General features: G+C 43.7%; 1 protein-coding gene across 1 annotated transcript in view; it reads right to left on the bottom strand.

The window, feature by feature from the left end:
- The window catches only part of LOC115174606 (gephyrin), a gene marked incomplete in the record, with an annotated part of 149,740 nt that overhangs the window by 111,566 nt on the left and 21,874 nt on the right, over positions 1-16,300 (bottom strand). The window contains 1 exon segment of the mRNA XM_029733303.1: positions 11,322-11,400. Within this exon segment, the coding sequence (XP_029589163.1) occupies positions 11,322-11,400 (79 nt within the window).

Below are 16,300 nucleotides of genomic sequence, written 5' to 3'. Positions count from 1 at the left end.
GTAAAGGACCTGTAAAAACAAATCCCATCTCTGTAGGTTCATTTCCTCCCTCTCTGTTTTAGCCAAAATGAAAATATGCTAAACACAAATAGCTACGATTCCTTCCAGCTGTTTCCTAGGCAACCCCATTCTATCTGAAGCCTCTGGTTTCCATGTTTATCATGAGTGTGTTTGCTTTGTTGCTGTGTTTCGGGATGCCGTGTCTCTGCTATGTCTCTGAAGTGTCTGTGTGAGTGTTGCTGCATACCGGTGTGTGTGTGTTTTAACGTGACAGTGTAACAACACTCCTCTACTCCATGGTGTTCCAGTACAGAGCACTTCCTGAAACATTCTGTGGAGGAGCTGGATCTGACCCACTCCTGTCCAATGGGGGAGAGGGAGAGTTATGGCTGTTTGCTCTAGGTGTGGAAACATGCAGTACTGATGCTGCTACAGTATGAGAGGGGACACAGGGCTTTGGCCTGGAAGACGGGATGCTTTGCCCAGATTACTCTATGAATAAAATAGGAGAGAATAGAATAAGGGGGGAGGGAGGGAGAGAGAGAGAAAGGGGGGGAGGGAAGGGAAGGGAAGGAGAAAGGCAATAGGAGATTGAGAAAAGCAGCCAGAGAGCCATCGAGACAAAACGAGAGAATGACAGAAAGAGAGAGCCAGACAGAAAGAACAACAGGACGACAGGATAGAGAGCAAGATATAAGCCTATATCATGTACTATAGGTACCTGAGACTCCCACGTACTTTTAACAGATCACGACATTAAGAGATTTAGCTACACGGTCTTGGAGTTTGAAACACCAGGATCTTGTTTCTTTGGAGGAGTTTGAAAGTCTGGTTGACTCACAAGTTACTGAAGAATGTGACTGTCATTTTTAAAATTGAACTAGGCAAGTCAGTTAAGAATAAATTCATATTTACAATGACAGCCTACCAGGGAACAATGCCTTGTTCAGGGGCAGAATGACATATTTTTACCTTGTCAGCTCGGGGCTTCGATCCAGCAACCTTTCGGTTACTGGTCCAATGCTCTAACCACTTGGTTACCTGCCGCCCCGTCGTTAGGATTTAATGCGGTGGTACATATGATGCATTTTACCTATGATGTTTCTGTTTCTGTATGTAATCATAATGTATGTATGTCTACGTCTATTTGTTTATGGTGTGCCTGTTATGTCTGAGATTTGTCTGAAACTTTGTTCCCTCCTGCTGCTGTGTTGGTTGGACCAGGTCTCTCTTGAAAAATAGATTTGATCTCAATGAGACTACCTAGATAAAGGTTCAATTAAACGAAGACATCAAGACACAACCCACTAACCAATACCCCTTACCCCTGCACACACACACACAGTCTGTGACCCAGCCGTGCAGGTCTATAGTCTATACAGTTGTGGGCCAGCTCTATGTTGAGGCCCATCTGCTGTAGTGGTGGTATTAATAATGCATGGTCTCTGTACAGGGCTCTCCATCACACACACACACACACACACACACACACACACACACACACACACACACACACACACACACACACACACACACACACACACACACACACACACACAGCTTTGTTTGAACATTAAAAATCGTATTTTCCAACACTAACCCTAACAATAACCCTAAACCCTAAACCCACTAACACTAAACCTAACCCTAAGCTTAACCCCAAAACCCTAACCCTAACCTTAACCCAAAAACCCTAAAACTAACCCTTAAGCTTAAAATAGTGTTTGAACAAATTCAGGACCTGACTTTTCAAAAAAGTGATTGTTTTCCTATCTTTTCAGGACATCCGGGTGAAATGTTAGGACATTGGGTTACTGATAATGTAGGAAAACAAGTACACACTCACACACACACAAACAGAGGGCCAGCACCATCATCCCTACCCAAGACATCTTAGTAGAGCCTGGCTGTGATGGCAGCGATGTAGGGAAGCTCTCAAGGGTCAACAATTCCTTTCAACGTGTCTGCAGTGAGAGGGGTGTATATGTGTCTTTGAGGGGACTCTCCTCGCGTTACACACACACAACCCCCACCAACAGCCAGTGTTGAGTGCTCTGAGTGCTCTGAGTGCTCTGTACGGTGTTACACTCCCATTGCTACACTCCCAATGCTACACTCACTGTAACAATCACACACTGAAACACTAGCTAAGAGACACACAGAGACACACACTTAGACTAACTCAGACAGAGAACCACTCAAGAACAACCCAACCCAGCTATATTTAGGACCCCACACTATCATGCATATCTAATCTGTACTGCGTTGCCTGGGATTTTCCTTTCACTTTGTCCTTTCAAGCACAGTTGCAGCAACTATGGTGGATGCGTAACCAGGCCAGCTCAGTACAGCTCACCTTGGCTTAGTTCAGCTTGTCTCTGTAGTATAAAAAGGGTGAAAGCTGTCTCCCCTCAATCTCTTATTCTCTGAACTATCCACTACCCCTCCAACATGTAATTTGCCGCAACCTGGGATACGACGTCATTTTGACAAGTCCATGTACAGCGGATCATTTGCACGATAACATAGCTTAACACATTGCAGGCTAGCAGGCGCTAGTTAAGGCTAGCACAGGCTAGCAAATGCTAACACTGGCTAAAACAGGCTAGTACAGAAACATTCACAGACTAGCATAAGATAGCTTGCTAACGTAGAGCACAACCAGCCCAGCGGACCTGTCTTGTCTGTCTCCTTCCCGTGACTGCTGCTCTGTGGGTGAAATGAGCACACTGTCACCCATCTGACTTATACAGACGCTATTTTTAGCTGCGACAATTTGTAAAATTGACAAAGGATGTTACAACCCAAGTTGCTCGAGGGCGGCAACACGGTGTTGGCTGGAGCCCCAGGAGGATATTCATTCAACCTTCAACACACACACGTACACATGCTCCAGAATGTACACACACACACACACAGATGTACATGCACGCATGTGAACACACACACACACACACACACACACAAATAAGCAGGAGGGGAGAACTGTACACATTGAGCACAGACAACAACCCATCTGCCCTTGAGAATGTGTGTCATTTTCATGACCCCTCTCTCTCTCTTTCTGTCTCTCTGTTTCTCTCCCTCTCTCTCTGTCTTGCTTTGTCTCTTTCTCTCTATTTGGCTCCCTCTTTCTCTCTCTCCCTCTCTCTCTCTCTCTCTCTCTCTTGCTTTGTCTCTCTCTCTCTCTCTCTCTCTCTCTCTCTCTCTCTCTCTCTCTCTCTATTTGCTATTTGTCTCTCTCTGTTTCTCTCTCTCTCTCTCTCTCTCTCTCTCTCTCTCTATCTAGGCTGACACACCTCTTCAAGCTCCTTCAATAGGAGGGAATACATTATGTGTTGGTGTACTGATTGGACACTGTGCAGACTGATATCAAGGAGAATGTGTTAAAAGAGTTTAAAGTAGGCTTGGGCGGTATCCAGATTGTCATACATTCATTCCGTCCTTGTGCCATACTGGGATATTTGGTAATACCGGCACTGAACACAAGGGGCGCTGCTTTCAAACCTCACTTATTCTCTGTAATCCGAAGGTTAGCAATGCTATCAAGCACATGTAAAATCTCGTAGAGAATGCTAACTAAATGCTAACGGGCTCATTGCAAACATTTTGTACAGTTTCTGACCTAAACTATACAAGTACAACAAGCTACTCACAGTTTGCTGCACGTACAAAACTAATATGAGCCAGCAAGGCTCTTGATCAAGGAGGGAATTCTCTGCTGTTACGAAGTGAATGCTTGATTTTGGAAGAAACTATCCACTTAGCTAGATAGCTAACTAGCTACTAAATTAGCAAACCAAATGTACAACTGCAGAGCATTTAGCACATTTTAGACAGTTAACTTAATAGTTATAAGATATCTAGCTGGCAAACATTTAGTTGTGAATTCCATACGGTAACTAGATCACCTGGCGCATGATACGCAACAGTCAAAAGGCCCCGGTCTCTCGGCATTGTGTGCTTGTAAACAAGCATAAGCTTCATAACGAAAAATAATGTGTCAGGTGAAATGAAAAACGTAATGTTCTTTATCTCCTAACATATTGCGCAAGTTGACTCCAGGTATTTACTTAAAAAGTAGCTACAAATATTCACATTTATTAAAAAACTTCAAAGAAATATTTTCAACTGTATTTTTTAAATGTATTTATTTATTTTTATATTTATTGAATATCCGAAACATACAATATACTTGCAGTAAAGCCGCTCAACAACTACACCACACCATCCAACAGACTCGACACACAGAAGCATCCAGGGTCAATGCCCTGCTCAAGGGCACAATGACAGATCTCCCACCAGGCCAAAAAACCTGAACCCGAACCCTCCAAGATCCCCCCACAGTTCCCCAATAGCTGTCCCTCAACCAACCTCCACTCCCACTTGTCTAAAATTCCACATCCCAAACCTCAGCTTCCCTCAGCCCATCCCATCTATCTCTGCTGGTCGACCCTCTTCGGATTTCTACGCAACACATATCTTTCAACTATGCTGTGATGTTAAAACATACAATTTCAATCTATCTAATCGAATAGAATCCACAGATTGCGAGATGAAGATTAATACTTTTACTAACAGTATTAGTATATTAGTAATTGACTGATCTGGTCTCTCCAGATCTCCTAACAGTACTATTTCTAGGGTCAATTTTAGACATTCAGACATTCCTGAACCTGAGACCAGAAACAGGCTACCTGAGGGAAATACCAAAATAAATGGTCTATTGATTCTGTATCCTCACAACTAAATCTGTAGAGCTTGGATGATTTTATGCCCCAAATATTAAACATTTTGTTGGTGGCAAGAATTCTATATAATAATTTTAGCTGAAAAGCACGAAGTCTTGAATCTTGCGTTGTTTTATACATCAACACATAGAATCGGTACATGGAATCGGTACATCAAAAATCTCTTCCCAACTATTTAGCTTTCTGTATGGCACAGTTGTCAACATCCTGGTCCTCAAATGAAACTGGTATACTTTCCTATTTATGCTATTTTCATTCCTCCGCAAATTTTGATCCTTTATATTGGGCAGACAGACCAGTTCCCCACCTCCTCCCGCTGCCACCTGCCTCCTCTATTTTTGGGGTAATGCTGTAATCAATTGGTTGTACTCTTGGACTGAGCAGACCTTCCCGTACAATTCTGATAACTCCATGAAGGACATAACTCTACCATTACAATTTACAATATAATTTAAGAACAAAATACCCTTTTCAAACATCTTTCCCATAAATACAGGTATTTTATCAACCACCACATTTGTGTTCAGCCATAATATTTGTTGTAATATTTGTTCTATCTTTTCAGGGGGATGAAATTGAAATTGTAGCCAGCTCTGCAACGCTTGTTTTGCAAAAGAGAGATACTTTGAAAAAAGTATCATTTTCAATTAATCAAAAATGAGACATGGCAATCTGCACAAAGGCAAAAAGGCAATTTTTAAACAATGGATGAGCTTTTCTTTGTAATCTACTTGAGAACCATGTAGGGTTCAAGTAAAACTTTTGAATAAGCGAAGCTTTTAGAGAGAGGTTTAGTGCTTTTATATTTAATAATCTCAACCCACCCAATTCATATTCATGATATAGATAGGAACCACGCTTTATTTGGTCTGGTTTAGCATCCCAGATAAAGCAAAATATTTGTTGCTCATATGATTTGAAAAATGAATCATCAGGAGTAGGCAGCGCCATAAGTAAGTAAGTATACTGAGATATGACTAAGGAGTTAATCAGGGCAATTTTCCCATAAACAGACAGGTATTTACCGCTCCATGGTTGCAGGATCTTGTCTATTTTTACAAGTTTTCAATTGAAATTCATTGTGGAGAGCTTATTTATATCTTATATGAATACCAAGTATGTCTACTTCACCATTAGCCCATTTTATAGGTAAACTGCAGGGTAATGTAAAAGTTGAATTTTTTAAAGATCCAATATGTAATATTAGGTTTTAGTCCAGAGAGTACAGAAAAGTTATCTAGATCTTCAATGAGACATTGAAGATTGGACACCTTTGTTTTTAAGCCTTGGATTTCTAATAATCTAATGTTCTTATTGGATCTGATTTTAATGGCTAGCATTTCGATGGCCATAACGAATAGATACGGTGACAGCAGACACCCTTGTTTAACTCCTCTTGACGATTCAAAACTCTCTGAGAAGTAGCCGTTATTTACTATTTTATACCTGGGGTTGCTATACATTATTTTTACCCATTTTATAAGAGAATCACAGAAATTGTAAAAATCCAGGCATTTCTAAATAAAATCCAGTCTTACTTTGTCAAATGCCTTTTCAAAATCCGATATAAATACCAGATCTGGCTTCTTAGATGCTTCATGATGTTCTATTATTTCTAGTAGTTGTCGTATATCTTCTTATGGATAGGGGGCACTATTTTCACGACCGGGTGAAAATAACGTACCCGATTTAATCTGGTTACTACTCTGGCCCAGAAACTAGAATATGCATATAATGTGACAATTTCTAAGGCTTCCATAGGCTCTCTGAAGGCGCCAGAAAGTGGATTGGGATCTCTGCAGTCTCTAGGCAAGGTTCAGCAGCTCTGTTTGTGAATGGTCAGCCTAGTGGCTCAGAGCCTGGAGATGCGCGCTCACGACAGGATTCCATGTTTTTCTTCACCTGTTTGAACGAAAACAACATCGTCCGGTTGGAATATTATTTTAAACAGCGTTTGACATGCTTCTAAGTACGGTAATGGAATATTTAGAATTTTTTGTCACGATACGCGCCCGCGCGTCACCGTTTGGATAGGGACCTGAACGCACGAACAAAACGGAGGATATTTGCACATAACTGTGGATTATTTTGAACCAGAACAACATTTGTTGTTGAAGTAGAAGTCTTGGGAGTGCATTCTGAGTAATTTAGTAAATTCACCGGACGTTTTCGGTGGGTTTGCTAGTTCTGAACAGCACATTTTAAAACCATAACCAGAGAGAGACTGTCAAAGATTACAACGAAGAGCTGCTGTTTTTATGTTCATGTTTCAGTTTTGATTTAGCACTGTCAATACTTTTTTTTTCAACACTTTCACTAAACATAAAATGTGCTTCTCTCTACTTGAACTCGTGCTACAACCAGCACTGCATCTGCAGTAATGGTTGAGTAGCCAAGTATATTAATAGTCCCTTTTTTCTATTATTAGCAGCTTGTCGTGTCTATTTTAATATCGAATAATATTTAACTTTCTCTTTAACATAGGAACAACATGAACTGGTTCATGAGGCAGAAATAATGCAGTGTGACTCGAGTTTTGTCATCAGGTGGAAGACGGTGTCCCCTCCCTCTGGTCAGTCTTACAGGAGGAAAGGAGAGAGCAGGGACCGTGAGAGATAGACCCACTGTTGCTCTCCCCCTCCCTCCAGCAGGACTGACCATCAAAGGAAGGTACCGTACAATCAGTCCAGCAAAGCTAATTATGCTCCGCTATACCTCGCAAGTAATACAACAACTGATCTACATAGCTTGAGATTTGAAAGATAGTATGGTATGAGAAGAACAATATTGGCAGGCCAAACATAGCCAATATGCTGTGATAATGTATTAGGCCTACTGTGCAAACATTATTCTTACAGAACAGTTTTTTAGCGGTTAGGAGCGTTGCGCCAGTAACCGAAAGCTGATTCGCTGGTTCGAATCCCCAAGCCGACTAGGTGAAAAATCTGCCATGCTACACTTAACTCTAATTGCTCCTTTAAGTCACTCTGGACTAGTGTCTGCTAAATTACAAAAATATAAATGTATTAAGTTCATGTTGCATAGGCTTACAAGTCATGCACAAAAAAAAAATCTGAGCGGTAGACTTTGACTCTGAAAGTGACTCAGAAAAGGTTGGTGACCACTGGTGTTTAAAGAATATGTGTCCCATTGAGTGACAGCTGTCTGGTTTAAAGTGTCTGGGCTGATTCTGGTGGGCTGTGGGTGGCTCTGCCCTGTGTTTGCAGTGTGCATGTGTGTGTGCCTGCGTGAATAGTCATGAATCGATGTCTATGCGTGTGTCTGTCCCAGACACTGTGCCGTGGCACATTGTGGACAGAATTTGTCTCCAGCTGGTCATCCTGAGGTAGTAACACGTGATGTGGAAATGTGGCACAGCATGGCATGGCACAGCACAGCATGGCACAGCCTGTAGTGGGGAGTAGAGGGTCAGGCTCAATCCCAATAACCCCCTTAGCCCTCCCTGGCCGTTTTTCGCGACTCCGTGAGCCACCTGGAGTAGTCTCAAAAACCCGAAACTTGGCAACGGTGGTTAGGGTCTGGTTTCAATTGCAGACTCTTCACAACTTCAATAAGATAAAAACCTTTTTTTACAGAGTGGGTCCTCTTCAGTCAGACAACTCTGCCAACAAATCAGGAGGCTGACATGCCAGAACATCGCAATTCGAAAACCAACGTTTGCAGGCAAAACCTTTGCAGTGGTTTTAGTGACGCTAGTTGACGCAAACTAGACACTTGCGAAATGCACTCATTAAAAATAACCTCTGTGATCTCCATCTTGCTACTATTTAGTATTTTCTATTTCTATTGTATTTTATTTTGTATTTTATAAGAGCATTGGGCCAGTAACCGAAAGGTCGCTGGTTTGAATCCCTGAGCTGACTAGGTTTAAAATCTGTCCTTGAACAAGACACTTAATTAACCCTAACTGCTCCTGTAAGTCGTTCTGGATAAGAACGTCTGCTAAATAAGACATTGACGTTGTTCCTCTATGTCATTAAAATCAGACCCTAGTCACTGTTACCTTGGGTTGAGTTTTAGAGACTTCTCCCGGAGTGGGAGTGGTTTTCTGATGACATTTTGAGCTACGCGTAGTGCCTTTTCAGCCCTCTAGTTTGTCCTCCAAACAAAGCCAATCAAGTTGCAGACTTCCTAGTGAGTGGTACTCAAATTACCCATGAAGCTCTGCGACCCGAGGCTGGATAGTTTCTGCAGGAAAGATGGCTGCCAAAAATAGGAGGATGGAAGGAAATGTAAGTCATTTTAACTTATTAATGACTCATTTACAAATCATGAAACGAAAAAAGTACAGTTAAGAGGAATATGTTAGTTAATGCAGAGACAAATTGTACATATTTTTTGGTCATGAAGTTGTTTTACGAAAATCACTGTTTAAGAAAGTTGTCTGACAAGCTAACATTAGCTAACTAATATACTTAGTTAGCTATATGGGCTTTTGACATTTGTATTAATTGTACTTTGCGTTGTTTAATGTTTTAGGGAATCCTAGGCAAACCAGATTGTCTTGTGAAACCCTGTGGAGGTAAATAATCTAAAGCATTTACTGCAAATGGAATGTATAATTGTGTACGCTTGCCTTGCTGTTCATAAAAAAATATTTTGAAGTCAATCACTTGTCATTGTTCTTTATTGTAGTAACGTTAGTGACTGACGATATTTGTCAATGCAGCTGAAGTAATGTACTTATTTTCTTACTTATTGTGTGGTGCTGGATAAAAACACCTGTACTGTATGTCTATGAATGTGCAACTATAGCTGATCTGTGTATGGACCCTAAAACATTTAGTATAAATATTAGTTCAGAACGGTGGTGTCACGGCTGTTCGAAGGATCGGAACAAAATGCAGCGTGTTCGTAGTTCCACATATTTATTTATTGTGAAACTAAAATGCAAAGACACTTAAATACTTGAAACACAAAAAACAACAAACTGTGACGCAGAGAGGAAAACACACTACTCAAAAGATAATCACCCACAAAAACAGGTGGGACAAACATCAACTTAAATATGACCTCCAATTAGAGGTAACGAGGATCAGCTGCCTCCAATTGGAGATCAACCCAAACACCAACAACATAGAAATACAAAACTAGAAACTGAACATAGAAATACAAAAACAGACAAACAGCCCCTGTCACGCCCTGACCTACTCTACCATAGAAAATAACAACTTACTATGGTCAGGATGTGACAGGTGGTTTTAATTGTTTTACAATGCTTCCACTGGCTAATCATTATTAACCAGTGGAAAATGACTGAAGGAAATGCGACTGTTACATGTCAAATTGCTATTATGGAAGGAAAGCCCTGCTTCAGTTCCAACTCCACATTGAACCACAGCCAGACGATGGGTAGGTTACATTAAGGAAAATGTTTTGTTTTTTCTGTTCTCATTTGTTGCTCATATAGTAAGTAGATATTTGTTGCATGAGAAATATAGTGAACGCTATTACTGTTGCCAGTACAGGCATTGTGAAAAACCCAAGGCTCGTAGTCAATGAATTATGTGTTATCCATTGGCGGCTTCTGATGTGTGCGAGTGATGTAGTGATGTCCAATTCCCTAGGGGTATTTATCTCTCCCTACCACTAGTTGCCTGTCGAGTGCCACTCCCCCCCTGAGGGACAACTGCCAGTATTGGGACAGAGCAGTCTAAATCAGCTACTGGGATCATATTACACCAGACATGGACACACACACACACACTCTGGCTAACCAGCCTGGTCCTTAACACTGACACACACACACACACACATGCACACACACACACACACACGCACACACACACGCACACACACACACACACACAGGCAAGCATGCATCCAGGAACACACACACACCCCACCCTCCTCTCCACACACACGCTAATGAGTGTGTGACAGCTCGGTTGACAGGCTAGCTAGTTAGTGGAGCCAGTGCTGGCTCAGTGTGTCCCAAGACAGCGTGACGTATGAGACATGACACAGGCTTCCACACATAGGCCTCCATATTACACACTAAAGGACGTGACAGACAGACAGGCGTTAGATTGGGCTGAGGGCTACAGCACAGGCCCTATGACATTAATACACTAACACACCCGTGCTATTATAACATATAAGAACAGACCAGGGTTTCCATGGGGCAACACCGGTGTTTCAGAGTAGGAGTGCTGATCTGGAGTCAGCTCCCCCATCCATTTCATCTTATTCATTATGATTGGTAAAAGGTCAAACTGATCCTAGATCAGCAGTCATGCTCTGAGATGCTTTAGGATTATGGCACCAAGGTGTAAGAAGATCAACACATGCTACAACATATGGACATTTATGTGGGTGTCACTGTTAAGGACGATTAAGATGAAATGGATGGGGGAGCTGATTCCAGATCAGCACTCCTACTCCGAAACACTGGCGTTGCCCCATGGAAACCCTCAGCCCAGTCTAACGACCGGGCTGATCAGCCAGTGAGTGTGTGTGTGTGTGTGTGTGTGTGCATGCGTGCGTGCGTGCGTATGGTCCCCTTGTCTCATGTAGAATGTGCTGGAGTTTGAGAGTTGGAAGACTTACAGGGAGGGGTCGTGCACGAGATCTTTGAGGTTGATTCCACTGCGGTCCTCTGCCAGGTTCCTAAAACAGCTGTCACTCACTGGATGAAGAGAACAGGAGCGAGAGAGAGAGAGAGAGAGAGAGAGAGAGAGAGAACTCATCAGTTAAGTGGGCCAATACACACACGCTAACACATCTGCAACTGTTGTGCCCCGTGACTGTTGAGCAGGTGTGAGCCACATGAGTCATCATTGTGGTCAGAGATAGAATGACAGACAGAGAGAGAGAGACAGACAGACATCACTAAGAAAGAGACAAGGTGTTTCATGGTCTAAGTGATTACTAAGGACAGGCGAGCTTATATAAGGTACAAAGATATCCCTTTATAAATAGGCAGACGTATAAAGCGACAATGCATCAGCAGTGCACCCAACTAACTCCATAGCACAACTAAAGAGACGTGGACGCCAGGAAACGGTTAAATGTTTAACCACTGACAAAAAGAGAGGGAGAGGGAGGTGTGAAGGGGGGGCTGAGAAGGAGAGATCGAGAGGGATGGAGGCTAGGGGGGAGAGGGGGAGGGGGAGAGAGAGGGAGACAAAAAGAAAGGGATGACAGAGAGGAGGAGGGTATGAGGAAAATGCAAGAGCGGGGGGGTGAGAGAGAGGGAGGAGGGTGAGGAAAATGAGAGACAGGGATGAGATAGAAGAGGGGGAGGTGAGGATAAAGGGATTGCTGTGGGGACAGAGGTAAACAGAGAGTGTAGGCCAGTGCTCTGGGCTCTGGAAAATACATTGAAGATTGCTGACATTTGCACAGAGAGAGAGAGAGAGAGAGAGAGAGAGAGAGAGAGAGAGAGAGAGAGAGAGAGAGAGAGAGAGAGAGAGAGGGCACATGGAATACACACTACCCTGAATTAGAGGGACAATGCTGTGTGTGTGTGTGTGTGTGCATGCGCGCGTGTGTGTATGTGCGTGTGCTCGTGTGTGTGTGTATGTGTGTGTGTGCGTGTGTGTATGTGTGTGTGTGGAAGGGGGAACTTCCTTTAAGACTGCAGTATTCCTTACACACACAACCACCCCTCCTCAGTCTTTCTCACCCAGCTACCCCTTGATCTAAAAATAGCTACTCCACTCTCCTACAAGAGGCAGCAACCATTCTGAACCAATCAACATGCTCTGTCAAAGGCATCGGCACCCACCACCCTTTTCTGTGTCTATCCGTGTGTGTTTGTGATAGGGGGAACTCCTGACTAAAGGTACTGCAACACGAGGCAGGTGTGCCCCTCCCTCAAGTGGGATAACTGGGAGTGTGATAAACAGGAGAGAGAGAAGAGAGGGAGAGAGAAGGAGAATGAAATACAGTGTACCCGAGAAAGAAAGAGAGAGTACGGACGAGAGAGTGTAAGGGAGAAGGAAAGTGAGATGAGCGAAGGAGAGAGAGACAGAGAGCGAGAGAGAGAGAGAGAGAGAGAGCGAGAGAGAAGGGAGGGAGATCTGACTGCAGTTGAAACAGGCTTCAAAGGAATATTAATGTGATCCTGTGCAGGAGCTGGAAGGGAAGGAGGGAAGGAATGCAGATGGTCGGCCATGACGCCGTGGATTCCGCTCCGCACCTATTCCCAGGTAAGCTTGCAGCTCAGGAGCATGGGAGTGGCTGGCCATTTAGACTCCTCCCCCCGACACCATCCAGCTCCTCCCCCTAAGCCTACTGCAAGTCTGCTTCACTGAAGCTAACAAAAAAAAATCACAACTTCGGTTTGGGCACTGATCTCAAATCAGTTCATGCTTTTAACCGAAAATAGTTAACGCTACACCAGGGACAGGGAATACGGATCCCAGATCTCTAGTTACAGTCCTGCTGGGCATATACTTAGACGTGCTCACATTTCCCGATTTCCTTGTCCCAAATCTTCCATTCTGTCCATCCTCAACCCCAGGACGTGGGTGCTCACCACATTACACCATGATTCCCTAATTGATCCTACACTGGTAGAAAAATGCCGACACGCAAACAGCGAGCTGCTTTATTAGGGGGCACATTATTATGTGGAGAAACATCAAAAAAGAGGCGCAGAATATGGACCCGCCAATGGCCGGACAGATGTAAACAATATGTAGTTTTTTATTCTACTGAGGGAATTGGAGGTTATTTCTACATTTTAATATTGATAAAGGCTGCGTTCTCTCCACAGCTTCATCAATCTGTCTTCCGTTACCTCGGTCCACATGGTGCATGTTGTTGTTGCTTTCCTCTTCACCATCAACGGGCAGATTCGATAATGCTGATCGGGACGGGGAAGGAGGAGCACCCTTCTCAGAAGGAACAGTAATCTGTTCGCTCGGTCGTGTTGTCAACGAGGTAGCAAGGTGCATCGTCCAGAAACACACAACCTACAATCTCTTTTCCATAAAACATGTTCGAATTTTCAAACTAGTTTTTATTGGGAAGGCAGACAAAACGTTTTTTTTTAAAATGTTTTATCAAAAGCCATCACTTCTTGCATGTGAAAACACAGAATCCTACTCATTACTCCACGTGATTAATTACAGTTTGTCACTTTTGCTTTGAATCAATTTCACCGTGGGCTTTGAAAGGGGGACCTGGCTCATGCCCCGAGAGGCAGACTGGTACCAAAACCAATGCAATCACTTTTCACCTGCTGCAATAAAACACCTACCTGGGCGACCGGATTAATCCAATCCCGTCATTGTTTTGGTTTCACATGTTGAGTGCTCATTGGTTATTTGCAGTAGTCATTGCCCAATCACATTGTAGCACTGCTCATACTACAAATTGCAGTTGCACAACCAACATTTCTGACATGTGAGAAAATGACAGGGACATCCGACAAGGTTCTGGAGAATGAAACAGCCATCATCGGTGCGCCCATGACCCGCTCGAACTAGGCGGCTTCCGACTTACTGATCCTAGCCCAAGTTCAGAAGATTTCACCCCGATCATGAATATTTGTCGGGGAAGGCAAAAAACGTGGCGAAGCCGGGTTGTGTATACCCGGCATAAGGGCCACTTGGAGAAGATCATAGCAGTTTTAGACCGCCACTAGCAAGGCCTGCAATGATCCTGTCCGTATTCCCCATGACACACAGACAGTCCGCATCCCAACAAGTCAATGTCTTACACCCATCTACCATCCCCATCCACTGTGTGACAGCGCTCATTGTTGCCCCTAGTGGCTGGTTTCCACGTTGAGTACTGACTTGTATCACAGGTGACCTGGCTGGTCTAGACTCGCGTTCGGGCCAATTCCATTTCATTCCTGTCAGTTGAATTGGACATGGAGTTTCTCCATAGATAAGCATGGCGAGCTGATCTGTCTGCATCAGCCTGTATCTCCCTGTATGTGTCTATCTGCTCATATCGCTATGTCTGTCTGCATCTGTCTCTATGTCCCTGTATATATGTGTGTATGTGTCTGTGTGTGTATCATATTGTATGTGTGAGTGTCTTTGTATGTATGTGTCTACGTGCCTGTGTGTGTTTGAATGTCTGTCTGTGTTTGAGTGAATGTGTCTGTCTGTCTGTCTGTCTGTCTGTCTGTCTGTCTGTCTGTCTGTCTGTCTGTCTGTCTGTCTGTCTGTCTGTCTGTCTGTCTGTCTGTCTGTCTGTCTGTCTGTCTGTCTGTCTGTCTGTCTGTGTATGTGCGTCTGTGTGTGTGTCTGTGAGTGAGTGAGTGAGTGTGTGTGTCTGTGTGAGTGTGTGTGTGTCTGTGTGTGTGTGAGTGTGTGTGTGTGTGAGTGTGTGTGTCTGTGTCTGTGAGTGTGTGTGTCTGTGTCTGTGTGAGTGTGTCTGTGTGAGTGTGTGTGTCTGTGAGTGAGTGAGTGTGTGTGTGTGTGTGTGACTGTGTCTGTGTCTGTGTCTGTGTGAGTGTGTCTGTGTGAGTGTGTGTGTATGTGTGTGTGTGACTGTGTGTGTGTGTGTGTGTGTGTATGAGTGTGTCTGTGTGTCTGTGTGAGTGTGTGTCTGTGTGAGTGAGTGAGTGTGTGTGTGTGTGTGTGTGACTGTGTGTGTGTTTGTGTATGTGTGTGTGTGTGTCTGTGTGTCTGTGTGAGTGTGTGTGTGTGTGTGTGACTGTGTGTGTGTGTATGTGTGTGAGTGAGTGTGTCTGTGTGAGTGTGTGTCTGTGTGAGTGTGTGAGTGTGTGAGTGTGTGAGTGTGTGTGTGTGTGTGTGAGTGTGTGTGTGTGTGTGTGTGTGTGTGTGTGTGTGAGTGTCTTCTAGACTAGCTAGAGTGCCTGTATCTCCCCAGGCTAGCAGTAGGAGTGGGAGGAGAGCAGGAGACCGGTGCTTCAGAAGCATTATGCAGGGCGGAGCGGCTCCAATGAGAACATTGAAGTCAGCATCCACATGGGATACAGGTGTACACTCACTTTCTAAAGGGTTAATATGAGCCCCAACACATATCAGAGAGATGGAGACAGAGTAGGAGAGGTAAAAAGAAAGGGTAAGAGATGGAAAAGAGAGGGAATGACAACAAAAGAAAGATGACTAAGTGGAGACTAAGAGAGAAGAATATAATGAGAAAAGAGAAGAAGGGAAGAGATGAAAGGAGGAATAGTGATCGAGGAGTGAGAAAAAGAAAGAGATAACATATATATAGCAGAAGAAAGGGTGAACAAGGAAAGAAGAGGAAAGACAAGAAGACTAAAAGAGTAAAGAAAACAAAAGAAGAGAAGAAAATATCTAATAAGAGAAGCCAAAAGGAGAGATTAGAGAAGACATCGACCCAAGGCCATATGTGTGATTGGTGATTGGTGTGGCTGGTGTGTGTGGTGTGGCTGGTGTGTGTATGGTGTGACTGGTGTGTGTGTGGTGTGACTGGTGTGTGTGTGTTGTGTGGTGTGACTGGTGTGTGTGTGTTGTGTGGTGTGGCTGGTGTGTGTGGTGTGTGTGTGTGTGTGGTGTGGCTGGTGTGTGTGTGGTGTGTGGGCCCAGTTAACAGGAAGGATTCATGGTGTGCTAGGATGTCCCAGCCAGTCA

Source organism: Salmo trutta, chromosome 35, assembly GCF_901001165.1.
Source record: "Salmo trutta chromosome 35, fSalTru1.1, whole genome shotgun sequence".
NCBI classification, from domain to species: Eukaryota; Metazoa; Chordata; class Actinopteri; order Salmoniformes; family Salmonidae; genus Salmo; species Salmo trutta.
The sequence above is the reverse complement of the archived record's forward strand: the minus strand, read 5'-3'. Positions and strand labels throughout refer to the sequence as shown.